General features: G+C 37.0%; 1 protein-coding gene and 1 long non-coding RNA gene across 3 annotated transcripts; one reads left to right on the top strand and one right to left on the bottom strand.

Annotated features, from left to right (window-relative positions):
- Positions 1–13,536: 13,536 nt before the first annotated feature.
- LOC107796971 (aldehyde dehydrogenase family 7 member B4) lies at positions 13,537–21,225 on the top strand. 2 transcript variants are annotated; one of them, XM_016619796.2, is made up of 15 exons: positions 13,537–13,933; positions 14,020–14,106; positions 14,273–14,404; positions 14,735–14,807; positions 15,081–15,103; positions 15,194–15,257; positions 17,439–17,484; positions 18,063–18,243; positions 19,348–19,524; positions 19,626–19,790; positions 20,060–20,200; positions 20,312–20,409; positions 20,510–20,659; positions 20,871–20,933; positions 21,020–21,225. In XM_016619796.2, the coding sequence occupies exons 1-14, from the start codon at positions 13,799–13,801 to the stop codon at positions 20,923–20,925; spliced, it is 1,527 nt and encodes a 508-aa protein (XP_016475282.1). In that variant the 5' UTR covers positions 13,537–13,798; the 3' UTR covers positions 20,926–20,933; positions 21,020–21,225. The 2 variants fall into 2 exon arrangements, with proteins under 2 accessions (XP_016475282.1, XP_016475284.1); XM_016619798.2 differs by having other exon boundaries at positions 21,026–21,225.
- A 1,744-nt stretch (positions 21,226–22,969) lies between these two features.
- On the bottom strand, positions 22,970–24,228 carry LOC107796972 (uncharacterized). The gene is made up of 2 exons (XR_012711054.1): positions 23,840–24,228; positions 22,970–23,757 (listed from the first exon to the last, which is right to left on the bottom strand). It is a non-coding gene; the product is annotated as an uncharacterized LOC107796972 (long non-coding RNA).
- Positions 24,229–26,309: the final 2,081 nt, after the last annotated feature.

Consider the following 26,309-nt stretch of genomic DNA (forward strand, 5'->3'; position numbering starts at 1 on the left):
GTCAATCTAATTTTGAAATAAGAATTCAAGAAATAGAGTGTGATGATGAATCAGAATATGATGAGGATGAGGGCCTTGAAGAGATTAGTAAAGAATTAAGCCATTTTGAAGAAAAACCTAAGCCTAACCTGAATGATACAAAACCAATCAATTTAGGGGACCTAGATAATGTCAGAGAAACTAAGATAAGTGTCCATCTTGAACCGCAAATCAGGGAAGAGATAATTAAAGCATTGTTTGAATACAAAGATATTTTCGCATGGTCATATGACGACATGTCGGGTCTAAGCACTGACTTGGTGGTTCACAAATTGCCCACTGACCCGGCACTCCCTCCCGTCAAGCAGAAGTTGAGGAAGTCCAAAACTGACATGAGTGTGAAGATTAAAGAAGATGTCACAAAGCAGTTTGGTACAAAGGTTATTCGAGTCACGCGGTATCCCACTTGGTTAGCCAATGTTGTGCCTGTGCCAAAGAAGGATGGTAAGACCAGAGTGTTTGTTGATTACTGTGATCTCAACAAGGCAAGTCCAAAAGACAACTTCCCACTGCCAAATATCCACATTTTGATTGATAATTGTGCCAAGCATGAGATTGGATCTTTTGTGGGTTTCTATGTGGACTATCATCAGATCTTAATGGATGAGGAAGATGCAGAAAAGACGGCGTTCATCACGCCATGGGGAACATATTGCTACCAAGTCTTGCCTTTCGGTTTGAAAAATGCTGGGGCAAATTACATGAGGGCAATGACGACCATATTCCATGACATGATACATAAGGAGATCAAGGTCTACATGGATGATGTGATCATAAAGTCCAGAAAGCAGCCCGAACACGTCATAGATTTGAGGAAATTTTTCCAGAGGCTTCGCAGGTACAATATTAAGTTTAACCCCGCCAAGTGCGCATTTGGTGTTCCATCTGGAAAACTACTGGGATTCATAGTCAGCCGTCGAGGTATTGAATTGGACCCATCAAAGATCAAAGCTATCGAAGAATTTCCACCTCCAAGGAAAAAGACTGAGGTGATGAGTCTGTTAGGGATGTTGAACTACATCAGCAGGTTTATTGCTCAGCTCACGACAACTCGTGAGCCTATTTTCAAGTTGCTGAAGAAGGATGCTGCGGTCAGGTGAACTGATGAGTGTCAAGAAGCATTTGATAAGATAAAGGGGTACTTGTCAAACCCACATGTGTTGGTCCCACTAGAACCGGGAAGACCTTTGATTTTGTATTTGACGGACTTGGATAATTCATTTGGTTGTGTGTTGGGTCAGCATGACATCACTGGCAGGAAGGAGCAAGCCATCTACTATCTTAGCAAGAAGTTCACATCTTATGAGGTTAAGTACACTCACCTAGAAAGGACATGTTGCGCCCTAACTTGGGTAGCATAGAAGTTGAAGTATTATTTGTCATCTTACACTACTTACCTCATTTCTCGCTTGGATCCGTTAAAGTATATCTTTCAAAAGCCTATGCCCACAGGGAGACTTGCGAAGTGGCAGATTTTGCTCACGGAGTTTGACATTATCTATGTGACTCAGACTGCGATGAAAGCCCAAGCATTGGCTGATCATTTGGCCGAGAACCCGGTTAATGAAGAGTATAAACCATTGAGAACTTATTTCCCCGATGAAGAGGTGATGCACATTGATGAGTTGGAACAGGTTGGAAAGCCAGGTTGGAAACTTTTCTTTGATGGGACTGCTAACATGAAAGGCGTTGGGATATGAGTTGTACTCATTTCTGAAATAGGGCATCACTACCCTGTTACAGCTCAACTTCGTTTCTACTGTACCAATAACATGGCTAAGTACGAGGCATGCACCTTGGGTTTAAGGTTAGCTGTAGACATGGGTGTCCAGGAAGTCTTGTTCTTGGGAGACTCGGACCTCCTGGTGCACCGGATTCAAGGAGAATGGGAAACACGAGATTTAAAACTCATACCATACCGGTAATATTTGCATGATCTTTGTCAACGGTTTCGATCAATAGAGTTTAGGCATATTCTGAGGATCCATAATAAGGTTGCCGATGCTTTGGCTACTCTGGAATCAATGTTACATCACCCAGATAAGGCTTATGTTGACCCTTTGCATATTCAAGTCCGCAATCAGCATGCTTACTGTAATATGGTGGAAGAAGAACTTGATGGTGAGCCGTGGTTCCACGATATCAGGGAGTACATCAAAATGGGAGTATATCCGGTACAAGCCATAGGTGATCAAAAGAGAACAATTCGTCGTTTGGCAAGTGGATTTTTCTTTAGTGAATGAGTTTTGTACAAAAGAACTCCAGATCTTGGATTGTTAAGATTCATAGATGCTAGACAGGCCACAGCTACCATGACCGAATTACATTCTGGAGTTTGTGGACTACATATGAGTGAGTATGTTCTGGCAAAGAAGATTCTCCGAGAAGGTTATTATTGGCTCACCATGGAGCGAGATTGTATCAGTTTTGTGCGTAGATATCATCAATGCCAAGTACACGGAGATTTGATTCATTCTTCGGCATCTAAATTACACACAAATGTCTGCACTGTGGCCCTTTGTTGCTTCGGATATGGATGTCATCGGACCAATTGAGCCAGCATCATCCAATAGGCACAGGTTCATTCTGGTGGCCATCGACTATTTCACCAAGTGGGTTGAAGCTAAAACTTTCAAGTTTGTGATCAAGAAAGCAGTGGTCGATTTTGTTCACTCAAATATAATTTGTCAGTTCGGGATCCCAAAGGTGATCATCACAGATAATAGTGCTAATCTCAACAGTCATTTGATGAAAGAGGTATGTCAATAGTTTAAGATTACGCATCGCAACTCCACTCCATACCGCCCCAAGGCGAATGGAGTAGTCGAGGCAGCCAACAAGAACATAAAGAAGATACTTCGGAACATGGTGGAAGGTTCCAGGCAATGGAATGAAAAGTTGCCCTTTGCGTTTTTGGGTTATCGCACTACTGTTCGCACTTCAGTAGGGGTAACTCCTTATTTGTTGGTATATGGCACGGAAACAGTGATACCCACAGAAGTTGAAATTCCATCCTTCCGAATTGTTGTAGAAGCCGAAATTGATGATAACGAGTGGGTCAAAACCCGTCTGGAGCAATTGAGTTTGATTGATGAGAAGAGGTTGGCGGCAGTGTGTCATGGCTAGTTATATCAAAAGAGAATGGCAAGAGCATACAACAAGAAGGTGTGTCCCCAGAAATTTGAAGTGGGTCAGCAAGTATTGAAACGTATCCTTCCATATCAGGCTGAAGCAAAAGGCAAGTTCGCCCCAAATTGGTAGGGGTCGTTCATCGTAACGAGAGTGTTGTCCAATGGTGCTTTGTATTTAACAGATATAGAAGACAAATGTGTAGATATGGCCATCAATTCTGATGCAGTCAAAAGATATTATGTATGATTTCTTTGATTTAAATTATGTTTGTTTGTATTTGGCATGTTTTGAAGATTTGAATGACGAAGGCATTTTGTTCTGCTATCTAAACACTTTATCCTTTGTTACCCCTTTGAGCCTTATTTATTTCCTTTCATACCCCTCTTTTGGAATCAGTAACAAAATTCAGAAACATGAACGCACAAGATAAGTATGAAAAAGAGTGGGAAAAAAAGAGAAATAAAAGAAAAAGAGAAGAAAAGAAAAAAGATAAGAAAAGATAAAAATCACAACAACAAGGTAATTCATATGTCATGAACTACGTCCGACCTGATTCATTTTAAGGATACGTAGGCAGCTTCACGGTTCGGTCCCATCAAATAAAAATTCAAAGCCCCCAAATAAAGAAACTAGGGCAGAAGTTGTGGTTGTTGTAAGAAATCTGATTCCAAAAGTTGTAATTTTTGAACCCAGTTAAGTTATTTTGAGCCTTTTGATACCCTTTATTTCTAACCCCATCCAAAAGCCCACATTACGGTCCAAAGAAAAACCTTCCGATCAATCTTCGAGAGATGCTGAGTCGAGCAAGTAGAGGTGATTCATATCAAGGACAACACTCCCGTCCAAGCTGAGAGAAATAAAAATAAAAGAGTCTTATTAGTGAAACCCCTCACGGGTACCGTAAGGCGTCAGTAAGTTGAGATATGAACAAATGGGAGAGGTTTGTTGGTGAAAACCCTTCAGGGCACCGCAGGCCGAACAAGGTCAGGGGTTGGGCAAAGAAATTGGGTCACGAAGATTTTGGGGCAAAGTATGACAATTGAAAGTTGATTGTTGGAATAGGCTGGGCTGATTAATCCGCAATGCATGTCATGATCATTGGTACCAGCTGCCCCACTCAGATAAGTTTCTTTCCTTTTCTCCCTCAAACAATCATCCAGTTTTGGGATTTTCTTCTCTATTCTTGACTCTCAAAGTCATTGCATTTCATTTCTTTTGGTTTTATTTCTCTAAGGCTTTTTCAAATATCAGCCTTGTTTAACAAGTAAGAAGGAATTTCAAAGCTTACTACCAACTTCCAAATTGCACAAAGCAAAGAGCGGCCAAAGCATGCCAGAGTTAGTATGATGTAAAGTGGGACATAAAGCGTCAGTGAAAGTTCAATCGGTGGAATGGTTTAGTAATTTTGTGGGAGATATAGAGGTTCAGATAGAGGGGTAATAAATGTAAAACAACAGTTTGGGTATAGAGCACTCGGGTCATCCATGGTCCTACGGTTGAGGATCAGTCAGAAAGTCAAAACTTGGCCAGTTCAAGGTAGCCAGTCGAAGCAAAGCACGACAACGGAAGAGTCACTTTCAGCAAGAATGCCACAAACTAACCACCACATTTTTAAACTGACAAGATTTTTCTTTGATTTAAAACAGGGGCATGAAATTTCATTTGTTTCGGAGGAACCCTCCGTAAGGAAAGCAAGTACCAGACAGGTTTGACCGTAAATTTTCAGGACCCTTCTAGATAATGGAACCTAGTTTAAAATTCAATCATGCATGAGTAACAAGATCTAGCATAAGTCTTACCCCAAAGAAACATAAGCCGACTTTGAAGTTTTCATTATTAGGATAAGATTTAATTTAAAATTTTCAGGACCCTCCTGAATAATGGGAATTAGCTTTAAGAACTCCATTAGATGACAAGATTTAGCGTAAGTTCTGCTGTAAGGAAGTATAACTTGGCCTTAAAGTTGTCACTCTTAAGATAAGACCGGATTTTGATTTCAGGACCATCCTGGATAATGGGATGTAGTTTTAAAACTTTCTTAGATAACAAGACTTAGCGGAAGTCATACTTTTAGAAGAGATAATTTAGCTTTGAAACTGTCATTTAACTAGGAGTTTTCAGGACCCTCTTGGATAATGGGATCTAGCTTTCAAATTCTTAGTGATATTTGGTAACCTGATTCAATTAACACTCACAGATGTGCCCAGCTACCAAACTGGGGCAGAAAATTTTCTTTGTTTCGTCTATTTTGTTGAAATCAGACACCCACCTGGAGAGCAAGGGAGAACAACACGAGTTTTAAGGATAGAAAGCAGTTCGGGGTCAAGCAATCAGCACCCGTTTGGGGAAACAAGGAAGGATAGTTCAAAGAAAAGAGCAGTCGTAAGAGGAAGTAGTTCAAGTTCAGCAATCAGGAGCCCACCTGGAGAACAAAGGGAAAACAAATCAAATTCCAAGGAAGAGCAATTCAAGTATCAGTAATCAGGAACCCACCTGAAGAACAAAGGGAAAAGCAGTTCAAGGGTAGGTAATCAGGAGCCCACCTGGAGAACGAAGGGAGAGCAATTCAAGTATTGGTAATCAGGAGTCCACCTGAAGAACGAAGAGAAAGCAGTTTAAGTGTTGGTAATCAGGAGCCCACCTGAAAAACGAAAGGAAATAGTTTAAGTATTGGTAATCAGGAGCCCACCTGAAGAACGAAGGGAGAAGCAGTTCAAGTGTTGGTAATCAGGAGCACACCTGAAGAACGAAGGGAGAAGCAGTTCAAGTGTTGGTAATCAGGATCCCACCTGAAGAACGAAGGGAAGCAGTTTAAGTGTTGGTAATTAGGAGCCCACCTGAAGAACGAAGGGAAAGCAGCAATGTTCGAAGGAAGACAGTTCAATTTCAGCAATCAGGCGCCCGCCTGAAGAAAAGGGAAAACGTCTCAGATTACAATTCAAGTCGGTAATAAAGGAATTTCACCTGGAGAATACAAGTCAACAAAGCAACAGGAACCACAAGACCAAGTTTGAGGATATAGATAGGAATTTTGTAATGCATAGATCATAGTTTAGTCTAACTTCTTTTTATTTTGTCTTGGTGTAATAAGGGGTTCAGTAAGCAGTAGCAGCAGCAACAATAGTGAAATCACAGCTTTGTGGTAGTCCCAGCTACTGAAACTTCCTGAACTATACTGACCTGATTCCTTTATAGCCAAGGATATGTAGGCAACCTCGGAAGCATGGTGCGGTCAAAATTTTCAAAATACTTCCCACAGAGTATTCAAGCAGACAAAAATCGCTCGTATCCGCTCACTTTATCTTTGCACGAAAACTTTTCGTGTTTTCGAGCAAAGAGGGGCAGCTGTGAGCACGTGATTTTTGCCCTATATGAATTACTCTCATAGATTCAAGTTTATAAATTTCTCCCATTATTTGCAATTTTGTAGATTTTTGTGGCATTTTTGGTCGACTGTTTACATTTGTCTGTGCACGTTTATTTTATTTAATTCATGAAAAATACAAAAATATGTTGCATTTTCATTTAAGATTTAATTTTATATTTTTCAGATTAATAATCAAATTAGTTGTTTTATAAGAAATGGTAAAATCACAAAAAAATAATTTATTTTTGCACTTTTTAATTTTAGTTTTTGAATTTTGGTAGTTTTTCCTTTAATTTGTTTTTAATTCATCGTGGTAATTATTAGTTAGAGTTAATTAATTTAATGTGGTAGGAATAATTTGATTTAGGATTTAGTATAGGTTTTATTCTAATTTTGAGAAAAAAGAAAAAAAGAATTTTGAAATAATTAGAAAAGGGAAAGGAAGTGGAAAATCCAGATTTGGGTTAACTCAATTTAAACTAATAAGTCCAATTCAATTACACTAAATACCCGTCCAAAACAGACCACGACCCGCTCCAAAACCCGGTCCAGTCCCCATGCCTAGCTAAACGACCCCGTTTGAGTTTTCCCCATCTCAACCGTTGGATCAACAAGATCCGACGGACCGGAACTAATCCCTCCATCGCATAAAATTGTCCAAAACAGACCACCCCCTCAGATCCCCCCCCCCCATCTCGTCTCTTTCATCTCTCCACTCTTAGAGAACACAAACCAGAACCCTAGAGCCACCCCCTTTTCCACCGCATCTGCCCGGCGGTGCCACCTCCAAACCACCCCAAATTCACACTCTAGACTCCCCATTACCCCCTCATACTAAATCCATAACCCTTTTCCCTCGAATCCATCTAGAGTTCTTCGAATATTAAATCAAAGCATGAACCCTAAATTCCCAACACTCGAATCTGTGAGTTTTTATTGAAGATTTGAGGTCGAAGTTAACCTTATTCGTGTGTTTTCATTTGAAAACACACGATTAAGGCTCATTTTGGCCAAAATTGAAGGCCTGAGTTTGATTTTAAGATTTGTCTCGGTTTCTCCTAGGTATTTTCATCTTTATATTTTCTTCCTTCATCTTTATTTTTCTTGTTGTTTAGTCTAAGGTTCCAGTCTGCATTTTCTCGCCTCATCTCTTCTTCTGTCTCAATTATTTTCATTTCTATTTTTCTGCTTGCATGCTATAGTTTAATTAAATTGCTTGGTTCTTTTTGGTTTTATTTCATCTTGTTCTGGTTTTCCAATAAATAAAAAGAGGTTCTGAGTTCCCCTTTCGAAGCCCATATTGGGCTCATTTAAATTCAGGTCTCATGACTTGAATTCAAGTCAGAAAGCCCAAGAGGGGATTCGACCTAGGTTACCCAAACCCATACCAAATTGAGTCGGGTCAATTTGACCCATATTTTGGTCGGAAGGGTAATTTTCAGGGGTTTAAAGGGTATTTTGGTTAATTGGCTTAGGGAATCTTGATGTAACTGCCCAAGGAAGCTTCCTAGAAGCTGACCTAAGGACTAGTGTGGAAATCTGAATTTGACACTAAGGTTTTCTAAGCAAAAATGAAAATTAGAAAAGGTCCTAAGGGCAAAACTTAGTTCATCTCTGCAGCCCTAATACCTTGCCTATAAAGGCATTATTTCTTCACCAACAAGGAGAGAATTGAGAGATAAAAATACTAAAAACTGAAATGGCTAGAGTTTTGGGAGGGGAAATGTGAAATAATACTGAATGCAAGAAGAAAGAACTTCAAAAATTCTTGTGTTTTGAGTGAGCAATTTGTCTAGTTCTGAGTTAGTCTCTTCATTCTGAAACCCAAAAGGATTTCTTAGCTTATTTTGGAATGAAAGCTGGTTTAAGGGTTGTTGGGTCACTGTTCCATTGATAAAATTCTGAACTGCTTCTGCTGTTTGCTTCATCCTTGCTGAACTACTACTGTTGCTGCCTAATAACTTCAAGATCTTGTTTTGGTTTTTATTTGGTTGTATTCAGGTACACACTCCTGGGCTCTATTGATTGTGAAGTTAAGTTTGAAGAATGAAAAATGAAAATCAGAAGTTTAAAGCGTGATACCAGTTTTATTTGCAATTCATTCGTATCTTTTGCTTTGACATTATGTTTCTTTTAGTAGCTTGAAGTGTTGTATTATCTAGTTGAGTCTTATTTTAGACAGTGAGTTTTGCTATTGTACTTAGTTTGGGACCATTATAAAACTTGGGAAATAGTTCTTCTGGTTGAATCAGTAGTTTTAAACTCTACATTCCATCATTTAAATCCTGTAATGTGGACTACATTGGACATTCTCTGCTATGTAGTTCATTTGAATTGTTGGCACATGTTTATGGTGTTTGGATGCTACAATGTTCATGTAATCGGATAACTGAATGTTTCTTTTATGATTTGTGTGTATAAAATCGTGTTGAAAAAAAAGGAAATGGTCTAGTTTGCTTTAGAGGGCAAAAGCATGCATTGATTTACTGTTGAAGGGCATGTGAAAGTGTTTAAACTTAAAAATGGTTTGGAATTTGGAATGCTCAATTAGTCGATTTAAGTGTGAATATTACAAAATGCAGCATGATTAGCTAGTTAGTGTTTCAATAGTTGTCAGTTTAATGCTAGTTAGTGTTTCAATAGCTAGTAATTGTCAGTTTAATTTTGTGGCTATTCAGTGTCAATCTTACAGGATCTATTAATATGGGACACAGTTGAGGTTTGCATTAGGTGATGAATTTTATCTGGTCTGCTTTATCCTTTGATGAAATCAGTTGTTTAACATAAATTGAAATTTGATGACCAAGGCATGAATGTAAGATGGTTTGTAAAAGCATTTGATGTCTCCTACATGTCAAACTGTTAGATATTGATGATTAGGTTCATTTGGCATATCTCTTTGGTCTGTACGATAGTTTTGTTTTCACTTGGGCTCGATCTTGAATCCTCTACCTTTGGCTTGCATTTTTTTAAGTTTGGGCCTCTTTTGGGCCTGAATTTCGAAGCTATTGTGAGACAAAAGGGGGTTTGCCGCCTTGGGCTCAGTCCCATGATTCTCTGCATCAAATATGAAGACCTTCAGTAAATTGTTGGGTCTGCTGCCAGGCCCAGTTTTTTTTTTTGTTGAATAAATAATGGATCAAATTTTCCTCTTTAATGGACCTTTGAATAACAATTTAAGTTCGAATTTTAGTTTAGAAGTAGCTACAATTTCCTTGAGCCTTATTTAATTAGTATATCTTTATAGTTAATTTGAGGTGTGTCTTGCCAAACAAAATCTTAAGACACATGGACCTCGCTTAATTAATATTGTAATCTTTAGAATTCGAGGCATGCCATTTAGTTGAATTTTTATGGCCCTCACAAATTTAAAAATACGTAGTTGCTTTAGGCGCACAATTTAAATTACTTTCCTAAACTCGGGTGTGTATTTATGTGACCCAAATCCAAATCTCAACAACGTTAAATAAAATGTGTTATGGACCGCGGGTGCATTTATGTGACGTGGTTCAAGATGTGTTTTAGATGACGTTGAATCTTCCTAAAAAAAATATTTAAATAAAAGCGGTTATAAAGTTAAAATTGAACTATAGGCTGAAACATGTATTAAAATTAGATAATGGGCCAATAATAGTAGTTGAGCGACCGTGCTAGAACCACGGAATTCGGGAATAACTAACACCTTCTCTCGGGTTAACAAAATTCCTTACCTGGATTTCTGTGTTCGCGGACTGTAAGACTGAGTCAATCTTTTCCTCGATTCGGGATTTGAACCAGTGGCTTGGGACACCATAAACTTATCCCAAGTGGCGACTCTGAATTTAATAAATAAATAATCTTGTTTCGATTGTCACTTTAAGTTGGAAAAAACTCCCTTAATACCCTTCCGGGGATAAGTAAAAAGGAGGTGTGACAGCTGTTAGGCCAATCTATCAATTTTCAAAAATCGCAAATTTTCTTCTCCAACAACTGTAATATTGTACAAAAACAACATATTCTTTCTTGCTTTAGTATGAAAGAAGGAACTAGATTTGAAAAATACTTAAGTTTCCCAATGTTCCAACAAAGACCTAACAAGTCTGATTTCCAATTCTTGCTAGACAATTTCAAAGCTAGACTTGCAGGATGGAAAACCAAGTTCATATCCATTCCGGGAAGAATTACTCTCATTAAATCGGCCATGTGTGCTTTACCTAATCACATAATGCAATACATAGCTATCCCTAAACACATTTTGCATAAAATGGAACAATACATACGTAATTTCCTATGGGGAACTACTCAACAAAAAAGAAAGATCCACCTAGTAAATTGGAAAATAGTTATTATGCCAAAACATTTAGGAGGTCTAGGTATACAGAGGCTAGATCTAAAGAATGAGGCTATACTGGCTGGATTAGCATGGAGGGTTTTCCACTTCTCTACTCAATTATGGGCACAGACTCTTATAAATAAATATAAAGACAAACGTCTACTTGCAAACTCCTCAAGCACTTGGCACAACATTATTAAAGGTTGGGGTAAATGCCAACAGGGAATACAATGGAATTTAGGTACAAACCCTACCTTAAATTTCTGGAATAAGGCTTGGATTGCTCCGAACACCACTCTACGCTCTTTACTAATTGGTCCAATCCCTTCAGACCATACTAGCCATAATGTCGCAACCTATAGACACCAACACAATTGGAATTGGGAATACCTTTTCAAATTCCCCATAATATCAGAAACCAAATAAAAGGATCAATGTCCCAACCTATACCCAAAAAGTGGACACTATCTATTAGGGACTCTCCAATCATGGCAATTTCACTACCAAATGAATGTACTCAAACTTACTTCAACATGAACTAAACTTGCACGCGGACACACCTCCTTACAATTGGATTTGGAAGATACAAATACCTCCCAAACTAAAAACATTTCTTTGGCTTATAATGCACGATAAATTACCAACAACAGAATACCTAAACCACATTGGAGTAACATCAACTAATCAATGTCAAATATGTCACACACATCCAGAATCTACCATTCATCTATTTCTACATTGTCCATACATAGTTAACATATGGCATCAATTGGGAATAAGTCACACTACTAATACGATACTTCCAAACTCACACCCAACACAATGGCTAAGTAAGCTAATAAACAAAAACATCAACCGAATACCTCTCCTTATTAATGCTCAAACATTTATATCTCACACCTTATGGCACATTTGGCTAAATCGTAACATTAATATTTTTAACAACGTAAAAAAAGAGACTTTCTCTTAAGCAAATTACCAACAGTGCACTAGAATTCACTTACTTCGCTGCAAAAATGACCTTAAAAAAGAATTATGCACTTCAAAATATTAAATGGATACCTCCTAATCCAAATTATTATAAACTAAATACGGATGGGGCAGTGTTATCATCTACTAGCAAAGCAGGTATAGGAGGTGTCATACGCGACTGCCATGGCTGTTGGATCATAGGGTTTGCTGGTAACTTGGACAATGCAAACACCATCCAAGCAGAATTTAAGGCACTATTCACTAGATTGGAATTGGCGCATAAACACAGTTTGATTCCACTTGAAATAAACATTGATGCTCTAGAGGTACTACATATGTTACAAACTGATAATATTGTTTATGCTAACTTGATCGATGACTGCAGGTACCTCCTGGACCAACTGCATAGTGCGATAGTAGAGCACACCTACAGGGAGGGCAATGAGGTGGCTGATGGTTTAGCTAAAGCTGGATGCAAATTACCAACTTCCGATAAACCATTGCTTTTTGAAGAACCACCGGATTTTGTTCAAACTTTTTTGCAAAAGGACCAAGCTGGAGTAACTCGTACAAGGAAGACAACATGCTTATTGCCACATCTGGAAGACGTAGATCAAGACTTTTTTTATAACAACTTAGATGATCTGCGCATGACTGCTTCAAATAGCTCCTTTGTAATAGACAATTATCCTAGGATAGCTACTGCAACTACTACTAATTCTCGCATATCAAACAACTATCATACGGATGCATCTGCATCTCCCTCTCTGTAGTTACTCTATTTATGTTTAATGCAAGTTATCTTTCTCACTAAAAAACAAAAACACTCTTGCACAATCTTGTGTTGTTTCTCTAACTTTACTTTCCTAACTAAGCATATTAATTAAAAGTAAAAAAAATATGTTTTAAACTTCTATGATCGTTGGCTATACTTAAGTTTTTTTAAAAAAAAAACTTCTCAAATATTATTTTACCATTTCATTGTACTCAAACTATAGAAAAAGGTCCCCATATAAAGAAAGAAAAAGATGATAGCTAAATGTTTTTAAAAAGGTTCATAAACTACTAGAAATATTCATTAAATACCTTACTTTCATTAGCCGAAACATCAAATCAGGATAAGACCGTATTATCCTAGAGAGAGCGTGCTAGTCCAAAAATCTAAGCTTGTCTTTTGCCATAGATTTCCAAACTTATTTTAAAAAATTTAATTTGTGTGAAGTTTTATTTGAAAATAAAAATTTTATTGGACATAATTTTTTAAAACATACTTCACTTTTTCTTAAAAAAAAAAACATAAAATGTGACTTATACCTATAAGTTTTAAAAACTATCAAAAATACCTAACAACTCTGAAGAAAATTCATATAAAACAAGTGAAACAAATCTTGAAAAAAGTTTATACAAACATTAGCAGATTTTAGCAAATTATCTTTGTGATGGATTGCCACAGATTGACACAACAACTTTAACGAATTTTCTAGGGCAAAGCCGCATGAATTTAATGATGGAAAAATAGGAAGATATGAAATAGTCGGGTCATAATAACAGAAAATGAACTTTTTTTAAAATATAAAACTTTGAGATAATTTTTTTAAAAAAATAAAAATTAAATGGTAATATTTTGGGCCAAAAATAACTCTTGAGCTAATTTTGGAATTTGAAAAATTTATAAACAAACAGGAAAAGAAATTGGTAAAATCTATTGCCAAACGGAAGCTAAATGGCAATTGCCACCTGTTTATAATAAGATCACTATGATGTGAAGGATAACCATCTCCTGTGACTGTATATTGTTGTCCTTTTCTTCTGCTGTTCTCCTCCTCTACACTTCTCTTTTGATACGTTACGTCTCTTCTATATTTACTCGACTGGATCGCCACTTCTATCGCATTGAATTGATTTCCTGATTCACTAAGCAATTTCTATCAGTTCGAAAGGTTTAATTGTACATTTTGTGTGAAATTGAAGGAATCATGAGTTTCGCAAAGAAAGAGTACGAATTTCTCAAGGAGATCGGAATTGGCCCTAAAAATCTAGGTTGTTATGTTAATGGCACCTGGAAAGCTAGTGGCTCCGTCATCTCCACTGTTAATCCCGCCAACAATCAGGTTCTTAATTTTTAACGATTTTAAGTTTGTTTTTTAATATTTAAATTGTACTACTGGTTAATTTAAAGCTATTTTTATGGATACAGACTATTGCTGAAGTTGTAGAAGCTTCTGCTCAAGATTATGAGGAAGGCATGCAAGCTTGCTCCGAAGCAGCAAAAATTTGGGTGCAGGTATGTTCATCACTCCTATTCATATTCTACTGTAATTAACTAATCTTTTTTAGGGATCAATTTTTCTACTACGAGTATATTGCTAAAACTAGTTTAAATTTCATTAGCCTATGCTTATTTTCTAAGTTCATCCACCTTGCATGATGATCCTTTATTATGTTTGCAGGTTCCTGCACCAAAAAGAGGTGAGATTGTAAGGCAGATTGGTGATGCACTCCGAGCAAATCTTCAGGAATTTGGTCGGCTTGTTTCACTGGAAATGGGAAAGATACTCCCCGAAGGAATTGGAGAGGTTCAAGTATGTAATTTTACAACTCACTAACATACAGTGTAGAAAAAATTGTGATACAACAGCTTTACTACTGGAAACTTTCTGTGGTTAGTGGTTATAGTGACATGTAAACTAATTCCACTTGGTTTATTGCTATAGCAGTCTCTTTTTCCATGTTCACAACTCTGTCTTGTAACTTTTTTTTTTTTCACAATGAAGTTCCTTTTATCTTTATCTCTTTTATAATTGCATAGTGAATGGCAAACTTACTTGGTGTACTTTGTCCATGTGTAAGTGTTCAAATGTTTAAGTAATCCTTGTCCGTATGCGCCCTAATGTTGCTGCAAAGCTCTGCAGGAAGTCATTGATATGTGTGATTTTGCTGTGGGATTGAGTCGGCAACTGAATGGATCCATTATTCCTTCTGAACGTGAGCTTGCTTCCTTACTTTTTTGCTTTCAGAATGACTAAGTTGTTATCTTTTGAGCAGTTATATTTGTGATTGCAATTTCTCATTTGTGGTTTAAATACTTTCTGGTGATCTGAGTGGTTCCTGATGGAACTGATGATAAGCTTTTGCTGACTATTGGAATACAAATGTTCTTTAGGAGTAGAAGATTTACATTCTTATGCAATTGGAATTGGTGTTTATGTTGTGATTTTACATAACTTCCTTTTATTAACAGTATTTATTCGTTGACAGGCCCTAACCATATGATGTTGGAGGTGTGCTGACATTTGTGCTCTAAAATCAGGAATTCCTTGAACCTTGGTTATGTTAGTTTTTGATCTTCTCAATGTAATTTTTGTGCACAGATGTGGAATCCCCTTGGGATAGTTGGTGTGATCACGGCTTTCAATTTCCCATGTGCTGTACTTGGTAAGCCATTAAAATTTTTGACCACTTCCGTATGGACTTTTTGATTCCACTTTGCTTCATGTTGTTCAGGGCTGTAGTAAAACGTACTATAGAATAGAATGGTTAGCCCATTTATCCACTATGGATTTATGCAGCACTATGAAAACAAGCCCTCCCCACTAGCTTCGGCAACGGTAAAACAGTGAAAAATTAATTGATTTAGGATAGTTACAATTTACCTTTAGCTGTCTGTTATGGTCGGAAGAATAAAAGACATGTACTTCCTCTTCTCTGCCCAGTTTTGCGAGCTGAAAAGCTGATATGGAGGGGAATCCAACCCCTTGACATTTATTTGTCTTCCTCCTTAACTTCCTTACCAATTCAGGGAAACACCCTTACCTGTCCTCATTTACTTCTTCCATCTTCCTTATTTTACCGGAAACGAATATAGGATAAGGCACTTCCATTCAAATTATGCACTCTCACTAGGGGTGGCAAATGGGCGGGTTGGGCTGAATTTGGGCGGGTCAAGATGGGTTAGGTAATAAATGGGTCATTGCCCAACCCAGCCCAAAGTGTATTTGGGTTAAGATGGGTTGGGTCAAGATGGGCTAAACAATGGGTCATAACCCAATCCGCTCAACTTGACCCATGTTTTAGAACCATGCTCATCTTGCATAAAAAAAACATTTTACCTTAAAATATGTAAGTTGACAAATATTTTATGGATGGGGGAGGGGGGATTGGAGTGGGTGGATGGTGCAGAAAAACGAAAAAATATAAAACAGAAAACAGAAAATTGAAATTATAAAAAAAAGTAAAAAAAAAATGGAGGGGAAGGTGGGTGGCGCAGAAAAACAAAAAAACAAAAAATTGAAAATACAAAAAAAAAGGTAAAATTTGTTTTTTTTTTTGGGGAGGGGGGGTAGGGTGGGTGGGTAGAAAAACAAAAGAACAGAAAATTAAAAATACAAAAATAAAATAAAATGGGGCAACTAAGTAAATTTCTAGATAAGTTGGGTTGAAATCCTTTGTTTTGGGTGAGTTTCATGGGTTGTATTTGGGTTGTTAAATGGGTCAGAATGGGCTATAAAAAATAATGGATTAACTTGGGCTCAACCCAAATTGACCCATGAGCTAAAATGTTTGTAGCCCAACCCATTAATCTCTAGGCTAGTTGGGCGGGTTAATGGGTTTGGGCTCAAATTGCCACCCCTAACTCTCGCCACATGCTAGTGTCAATAACAACCAAACTGATGTTTACATTTGATATGCACTTTGTAGAAAATGGTAAACAGGTATACTATTTATTTGAAAGTAGAAATGCTTACAAGAACGTTTGGCTTAGGTGACACACTCTCGCTTCCAACTGGTAGGCTGTGGGTTAGACATATAGGGTAAATGGAAACTGTTGTTTATCTCTGGGAGGGGGGAGGGGGAGAAAAAGATAAATGCTTAATATGCAGTAAGTGTTTTTTTTTAATGATGGTGGTGTCCAAGTCAGTTTGTGCACACTCGGCTACTTGCTACCTCCCGCCAGCACAAATACCTTGTAACTCTGCCCACCAAAGGTTAGGCAGACGAGAAGAAATCGCCTAGTGTTCTAATGTGCAGGAAGTGAACATGAGATTACTCTCTTATTGGGTCAATAGACAAGAATAGATGTCCGATATCGAGGAGTTGGGTTATGTAGGTAGTTACTATCATTATTTAAGAATTGAATCCCTGAATTTCTTTCTCCTCTTCTTTTTGTATTATTTTTGTTTTGTTAGTACACTACTTTACTCTATTCTGATAAAACTGCGCTCTTAGATGATGCTTGTGTATCTTCCATCTTTCCTGCTCTTTTCCTAAGGCAGTTCTTTGGTGTCATGGTGACAGTTCAGTGCACTTTTCCTCCATAAATTTACTTGTTAATTACTTTTTAACTCATAATTACTTTTTCGCTCGACTGTTGGAGTGTATGGGCGCTAATTTCAGATTGTATTTTTATATTGCACTCTTTCCACTGAAGTACTTTGATCTAAAAACGAAAATAAGTAAAAAGCTTCTACTGTTTGTATGTGGAGAACTTTTGCTTACATATACCAAGTAATTTCTGACTTAGCTTTAAATGCTTTGACCCAATTTTCCAAGTAAATGTCTGAGAAGTATCGATATCCACCTTACCTTTTCTAAATTTATGTATAATGTTCTATTCAGGATGGAATGCCTGTATTGCGCTGGTCTGCGGCAATTGTGTTGTCTGGTAAGTCCATCACTTTTTGATGGTTTAAACTGAAGATATTGTAGAAATGATTGAATGGCTTTTCTCAATGATAGTTGACCTGGTGGTTGAACATCTTTTCAGATTGATAAATTGAACTTTTAGTTATTGCTGAGCTCAAATTGATCGGGTATTATTGCCATACCATAGTTTGAACATCATCACAAACACATTTATGTTGAAAGTAATCATTGCCTTGAATCTCTCTTACCTTCGATCCATGTCAACCTAACTTTAAGCATTCATGCTGCAGCTGAATCTTAAAGTAAGTTATATTGCTGGCGCTAAAACAAAATCTCTTCAGCAATCAAATAAGTTAAAACAAAACAGAGTATCTTCTCCTGTCTTAATAACCATAAAATGTTAAGCGTGCACACTTGAATTGGGAGGTATGGAGCAGATGCTTCTAGGTTATACTAATGCCTAATCTCTGCACTCTCTCCTCAATCTCCAATAGCAAATTTGCTCTTCGAGGATACCCAATACCTTGATGCTTGAAATTAAAACTCGAGTTTGGTATTTGGTTGTTCACTTCTTGGGATTTTATGCCATGTTCACAGGAAAGGTGCTCCAACAACACCATTGGTTACCATAGCGATGACAAAAATTGTGGCTAGCGTATTGGAGAAAAACAATTTACCTGGTTCAATTTTTACTGCCTTCTGTGGTGGAGCTGAAATTGGTGAAGCAATAGCGAAGGACACTCGAATTCCGCTAGTTTCTTTCACTGGGAGCTCAAAGGTGACTTTTCTGTCCTAAGCTAACATGCCTGTGTGTCTTGTCTCATCAAGGGGTTTCCTTTTGCAGCTAATACTGCTTTAGCATTTGCGTCTTACTTTAACTTGGAATCACATTGTTTAAATATTTTCCAAGCTTCTCGACACTATGAATACCTAAAATGTATAGCTACACTGCCTGTTTTTGTAGGTTCATCTCTAGGAAACTTCCATGCCATCTTTGATATGACATTAAAAAGTCATAAATTGAATTTCTTAATTTTCCTATATTTGCTGTATTCACTTTATATTGAGCCTCCATAAATGATGATAGAAATACAGAAATGTCTATGAGAACAATGAAGTAATATAGTACTTCACAGCCCTGCTATAATTCCTTTACCTGTCTTCTTTTCCTAGTGGTTCTTGGAATAAATATATTGTGCAGAAAGAACATAGTAACTGTTTATTGATAGAAGTAATTAGTTAAAACTTCTCCGCTGAAGCTAATAAGAAGTAGAGATCCATATGCTATTAAAAGATGTGGAACCATGTTTCTGGAGCTGGAGGAAGAAACTACTGCAATGTTAATTTATCCAATTTTTTTATTTACTTTTCTACTTTGACTGTACATTGTCTGGCTAGTTGAATCAAAGAATATTAACAAGACTTGAAAAGAAAAAGGTAGGGAGTCAATTCTGAAACTAAATGGATATGTAGGTCTATGTTTAGTGGTCTAACAGTCAAGATTAAAATAGGCTGTTTTGGCTTTTATTCCTTCTGGGTGCAAGTGCGAAAAGAAACATTTCTTTTCTAGGATAAGTAAATAAGTTTTATTTGGAAAAAACACCCAAAGGGACTGCAACCATGTACAACAAGTGCATACAACCTAAAATCTCAAAATAAAACAAGCAAAGCAAGAAGGAGAATCATGGACCTTTTAAAAAAAAAACAAAAAAAAAGGAAAAGAAGAAGACTCTTGGAACTTTTCAAATTCCTCATCATATTCGTTATTCCATAAATTTGGTAAAGCTTGTCTTCTAGTATTGTTACCAAAAAATTACATATCGAAATACAAACTTGCTATAACAAACTTCCATATATGGGTTTATTTCTTTTGTGCCAATAGGTTGGTCTTGCAGTTCAGCAAACAGTAAATCAGAGATTTGGAAAATGCCTACTAGAACTAAGCGGAAATAATGCGATAATAGTAATGGATGATGCGGACATTGAACTTGCTGTTCGTTCTGTTTTATTTGCTGCTGTTGGTACGGCTGGTCAGCGCTGTACAACGTGCCGGAGACTGGTATTGCATTGATTTTTTAAATCCCATTCATTTTGCTGTATAAAGCTCTCACTTTCAAAACTTCTTACTGTTTTTCTTCATAAATCTTTTTCTGCTTGAAGCTTGTTCACGAGACAGTTTATGAGAAGGTACTTGAACCACTAGTTGATGTGTACAAGCAAGTAAAGATAGGGGACCCTTTAGAAAAAGGTATCTTACTTGGGCCACTGCATACTCGCACTTCTAGGGAAAACTTTCAGAAGGGAATCCAAATTATCAAGTCCCAGGTATGTCCCGATTCTTGAGACTTTCAATTCCCATTCCTAAACTGGCATTTGCTAAAGTTACACAATTTTATCTTCCTAAGAATAGCTCTAGTAAAGTGTCAGATCATAATGGTCATAATAAATTTTTAAAAAGAAAATAGAAACCATATTTTGGTTACTCAGCTGGACTTAGGACCATATCTGTATAATGGAATTGGATTTTTCCTTTTTCAACAGAGAGAAAAATGTGAGTGAAACTTCTTCTTTTTTTCAAATTAAATGCTTTGCAGGGTGGAAAGATCCTTACAGGTGGTTCAGTCATAGAATCTGAGGGTAACTTTGTGCATCCAACAATTGTTGAAATATCTTCAAAAGCTGAAGTTGTGAAGGAAGAATTGTTTGCTCCAGTTCTTTATGTAATGAAGTTTAAGGTATTTCCTTTCAAAGACATTGAATTTTCAAGATGACCAATGACGTTCTGTCCCCATATTTGGTAAAACTTCTTTGGATTCAGTTTCTCAGTCCAAACTTTCTGCTTTCAGACTTTCGAAGAAGCAGTTGAAATTAACAACTCTGTCCCTCAAGGTTTAAGTAGTTCCATCTTCACCCGAAATCCACAAGTTATGTTTAAGTGGATTGGGTAAGCAATCTATAGAGTTTTTGAGCACGTTGTTTAGATGAATTTTCCTTCTCATTTATAAATGTAACCCCTGGTTCCCTCATGCCTGTATGTGTTGCAGAGCTCAAGGAAGTGACTGTGGCATCGTCAATGTAAACATACCAACAAATGGAGCTGAAATTGGTGGTGCTTTTGGAGGTGAAAAAGGTACCGGTGGTGGCCGTGAGGCAGGAAGTGATTCTTGGAAACAATATATGAGGCGCTCAACTTGGTAATCATGGCTTTCTCATTTAATACATTTGCATGCTGCATTCTCGGAAGCTCACTGTTCAAACTCATTGCTTCATGTTGCACTTTAAGCATCTTGAATTAGTTACTATGTTGTAAATAACATAGATTTTAGTATCTTATAATTCTCATTACTGAATGTCTTATCTGATGTTTTTTGCTGACTTGCTTGGGGTTATTCCCTGCCATTGCAGTACAATCAATTATGGGAATGAACTACCATTGGCGCAAGGAATCAATTTTGGCTAATGAAATTGGTGGGTTACTGCATTATTGTATGCTAAAGTTATCTTATAGTAGTATAAATTTCGTGTTGCTTTAATTAATCCAAGTGTTGTTTCAGGTGCAGAACTTCGCGATCTGCTCTTGGACTATCGTGCTTTTGAGTGCGTCCATGGTTTGATACTTGCTCCAAGTACTTGTAATTGGCCCCAAATCACTTAAATGTACTTTCCTTGCAACTCAATAAAGTGATACTCATATTATAACCAAGTGTTCTAGTAATCACTATCAGGTCACCCAATCAATGAGTACTTGGCTGTTCTGCTATACTTGAAGAGTTGTTAACCTAATCTCATAAATAGAAAACAACACTTGCATTATCGGTGGTTAGAAGTCAATTACATAGACTCCTAATCTTATGTAAACCACTAATAATTTATTTTTGTCAATCATTTTGATATATTATATCCAATAATGGAAGTGACTTGTCCACATGGTCCTCCAGATCCTCCTCTGGAAACTTCGTGACACGTATAGACAAATTTGTTTCATATTTGAAAAATAAAACTAGTTCTAAAAGTCGGAATACAATAGGCAGTCCTTTTCTTTATACCCTTCCAATCTCTTTCTAATTTCTGATACTTACTAACATAGGTATTTGGCAACTCTGCTTTAAAAATAGAGAATACTTGTTAAGTAGTTCTCAAATTAATAAACTGTATGAACTTGTTCTATCATCGCAGACTACAGTTAGTTTATGCAGTTGTAGCATAAACTGTTCATACCGGAACCAACCTAATAAATCCAAAAACAATGGGGGATTGCTTGCAGTATGAACTGTTTGAAAGCTTATGAGCCATGCTTATTTATATTCAATTAATAATAGCAATAAAGATCAGGGCAGAAAACTTCGATCAATCAACATATCCATATTGCACAGATTTCAGTTGACTCTCTAAAAAGTAAGACGAGACCATTATTGAGTTCGGTGGTGATAACAAATGGAGTAAAAATGATTGAAGTCAGTCGGAATGGAACAAAACAGGATGGGACTATAATCAGATTAAGAGGTGGATATCCTGACCTGGCATCAACATCTTCATCATCTGCAGACAAATGGCCCTCCCTCACATATATATACATACATATATATACATACATACATATATATATATATATATATATATATGTGTGTGTGTGTGTATGAGGGAGTCGTATAACATCAATTAGGAGTTTGAATAAGAAGGATATAGAGATATCGTTCACATGTACGAGTGTCACAACCAACAGGGTTGCTTAGGCCCACAGTGGTACTTTCGATTGACATCAATTAGCTAACGCAACGCCCATTCAGTTCTGTCTCAAAGCCAGAACCTCCACATCTCATCCACGAGATTTTCTTCACTATTTTGTACAAGGGGAAGTCACATGTACTAATATGAGATTGTCATTTTCTCAATTTTGGGTTCTTTGTAGCTAAATCATACTTCCTCTGCTATCCTCCATAAGCCAGAAAAGCCAGAAGCTTTCCTCTTCTAGGTCTCTTATCTACGATTAGGGAGAAGATCTGTCTAACTTTTTTCAGCTAATTTGATTTCCAGAATTAGACGAAGAGAGATGTTTATTCTTCTTAATCCTCGTGAACTTTCAAAATATGATACGCGGGCCCGGGAAGGACTGGACCACAAGTATCTATTGCACGCAGAGCCTTAATCTATACGCGAGGCCCGGGAAAGGTTCAGACTACAAGGGTCTATTGCACGCAACCTTAACCTGCATTACAACAACTTTCCCAGCTAGAGCTTTATCCAAGGCTTTGACTAAACCACAATTCGAAAGCACCCTTGAACATTGCTTTCCATGTTATATACAGCAATGCAAGCATTGTCCGTTAAATATATCTTTGAATAATTGATAAAACCCATGAAGTCGTAGCTAGTTCGCAAAGAGGTGAAAAAAATTCCATAAAATAAGACATTATGGTGTTTAATTGCCAGAAAAAAATATAGGCAGCTTATCAATCGGACCATACCTTTTGCTAATATATATTTTACAGGTGAATACTAAGATGGCAAATCGAAATTGTAAAATCCGTTGAATAAACAGAATTCACACTTCAATAATGCAAATTTAGAGCAAATACTGTTCCCATTCCATCACAACTGCCAAATAGTTCTAGTCCTATTCTGTTTACACTTTGGGTCAAATTAAGCACTAAAGTTTTTTTCTCCTTAATTTATTTCTTTTTTTTTTCCATGGCGGGATTTGGGAATTGAAAATAAACCTAGAAATTACAACTACCGCTTTCATTCACAATTTTGATCCATTTCCATGGCATGATACGCAGTAGATTCCACCAATGAGAGTGTAGGAATACAACTATCGGCACGAACCAACACGTTAGGCTTCATTTCTCTACCGTTCCTCGTCGGACTACAGGGCATTGACCTAAGCAATTTAGGTGAATCCAAACTCCTCCTCAGCAGCTGCCTCATGGCGGCGATCAAGTGAACCGTTGGATCCACCGGCGGAGGACTTGACGAACTGAACTTCTTACAGAAATTAAGGTGACGTGTCAACGCCTCCTCCGTATTGATCAGCCTTTCGCATCGTATCATCTCATCCTTCACTGCCTCCGCACACAATCCGCATATCCATTTCCCTTGATACCGTTCCCGAATTGTCTGTATATAAGCCAGAGTACATTCCTCCGTCAATCCGCAGCATTCGCATGTAGCGAAATCCACCTCGATTGTTGGCGCCGTTAGTTTCGCCGTTACCGTTTGTGCCTCCGCTGCAGCGTTCATCACCACCGACTCGCTGATTACCGTCGTCGACATCGTTTCCTTAACCGTCAAACTGAAGGAAGAAAAAAAAATCACCGTCAAAATAAATTATTTTATACTAACAAACAAAAAAAAAATCAAAAGACAACAATTACCAGCAGAAGTAGAGATCGAAACAGAGATATGGTTATATTGATACAAAAAAACTATAAAAATTTATAGTTATTTGCTCTACTTCTGCTTATTTCGGAGATTGAGAATTAGTAGAAAAAGATATATTGTCTATTATCTTTCTTTTTCCCACGCGCCTTCTTCTTCCTTTGTTTCCTCAGGAACAAAAAAAGTAGCCATGAAAGACATATCACAGAACAGAAACAAACTCCAGCTTATCAATCCGTCTCTAAATTCTGATTCGTTAAAGCGAATTTCGTATACAGAGAACAAAAAGAGAATCAATTTGTACTAAATTCTGAAATAAACAGAAAGGATGGCTTTTTGGTTTTTTTCCTTCACAAAAAAGAGCTTTTTTTTTTCCGGGAAGAGTGAGAAATGAAAGAAGGGGCGGAGTCTAAAAAGGAGGAAAAAACTCAATGATTGAGTGGAATTTGGAGAATCCACGTCAGCGATTGTGCTGTCAATTAATTTCAGGCCGTATATTTAATAGATTGCCAGCTGGGCATTACATATGTTTGGAAACAAATCTCATTTTCCACCAATTTTCTTTATGAATTCTGATTTTTTATAATCTTTGGAAATTTTCTTACCTTAATTTAAAATTAAAAGTCTTTAACGAATATTCACCACAGTATATACTCCTTTTTTTAATAAAAAAAATTGTTGATCCCTCATACCTTTTTAAGAATTAACCCAAATAGCCGCTCACTCAATAGCTTAAATTAAAAATAGCCGATTGATATAGAATATATGCATAATTTATGTATTATATGTGTATAATCAATGTAAAAACTATGTATATGACTAGAAAAAGTAAATAATGAATATGAACGGCTATTTGAGTAAAGATTCCTTTTTAATTTTAAAAATAATTGAATTTAAATTTTATTTTATTGTTACTAGTAAGCTTTTATAATCGCACAAATTTTATAACCATATATATCTTCGACACATTTAATAGTATAATTTTTTTTAAAATTTTTTTGTATCCAATCAAACATGATCACTTAAAATGAAAGAACGAAAATAATAGATTGCCAGCGTGGGCATTACCTATGTTTGGAAGCAAATCTTATTTTCCACCTTATTCTTTATGAATAATGATTTTGAAAATCTCGGGAAGTTTTCTTACCTTTATTTAAAAGTCTTTAACGAATAAGAATCCACCACGTCAGGACCAAAGACATGGACGGCCAATATGTTAAATAAGGAAAATATTAATAATAAAAAGATCCTAATGTGAAAATAACGTGGCACTATCTACTACTCCTATTATGTATTCATGTAATGTGATTTAGGCTTAAGACTTAATCATAGGGTTCACACTTCACGAACTAGCCACATCTTTCTTTTTACACGTTTTTGTACTTTTAATTTGTAACAAAGAAAAAGACATTTCCTTTTTATTGCAAACAAGGTTTATGACCCAGTCTTAATGAAACTCTGGCAAATTAAGCTGGAAAAATTAATTATTCGACGTACATTTGTTCTTGGCTTTTATTTTGTAAAACAAAAAAGAGTTACAAAAAATGAAAAATTGTCGCGACCCAAAACCTGACCCGTTGTGATGGCGTCTATCATGAAACTAGACCGCCTCAACTCAACAATCAACACAATAATAATAAGTTTGAAAATATCTTTGATCATGGAATATTTATCTTGACAAGAATTTATCTACATGATAAAATATGTATCACAAGCACTAAGGGCTATAGCTCAGTTGGTAGAGCAACTCGTTTACACGCGCGCCAATGTTTTTCAAGGGAGTTCATCATACAATCAGAAAAATTGATCTTGTTGAGAAATCGATGTCTTACTCCATAACTTTGAGGGAACCATAGCCTGACAAAGAGTTCGGTCCAAATACATGTGGTTAACAAAAGAGTCACTGGTTATTGGCCTCAAGACAGAGACGAGCTGACTAGGATCATAAGGTTAAGATAGGGCTAGGCTTTCTCTCATGGACCTTTTTATATTATATTACGATATACGACCGTTCGCCTTTTCATCACTTTGGCCTGGAGCCAGTCTAGGGTGTAGGCTTGCTTCGCATAGGCTCGGGTCGGTGGTAACTAAATATAGAGAGAAGAAAATCCTTAGGTTGACCAAGGATAGGAAATCTACTCTATCTTTTAACAGTTAAAGAACTATTTGAAACATAAGAAATTTCCAAGAACACATACAGTCCAACCCAAAACCGGGATGCCACTGAGTGCATGAGCGTCTAAGGAAAATAATAGTCTAATGTAATATCTAAGGGAACAACTGAAATACAACTGGAAGGTAAGGTGGAGAGCCAAGGCCTGCGAACGCCGTGCATGTACCTCAATAATCTCTTGAATCAGAAGCCTCGATCAAACATCCGCCACTGGATCCAAAGTGCCTGAATCTGCACACGAGATGCAGGGGGTAACGTGAGTACACCAACTCAGTAAGTAACAAGTTCAACCT

Source organism: Nicotiana tabacum, chromosome 6 (genome assembly GCF_000715075.1).
Source record: "Nicotiana tabacum cultivar K326 chromosome 6, ASM71507v2, whole genome shotgun sequence".
Classification (NCBI taxonomy): domain Eukaryota; kingdom Viridiplantae; phylum Streptophyta; class Magnoliopsida; order Solanales; family Solanaceae; genus Nicotiana; species Nicotiana tabacum.

Excerpts from the sequence above, each read along its gene's own strand:
- LOC107796971 (XM_016619796.2), top strand. The coding sequence starts at position 13,799 with ATGAGTTTCGCAAAGAAAGAGTACGAATTTCTCAAGGAGATCGGAATT. Across the intron at positions 14,808-15,080 it reads ATCCATTATTCCTTCTGAAC|GCCCTAACCATATGATGTTG; the intron begins GTGAGCTTGCTT and ends ATTCGTTGACAG. Across the intron at positions 19,791-20,059 it reads TCCAAATTATCAAGTCCCAG|GGTGGAAAGATCCTTACAGG; the intron begins GTATGTCCCGAT and ends AATGCTTTGCAG.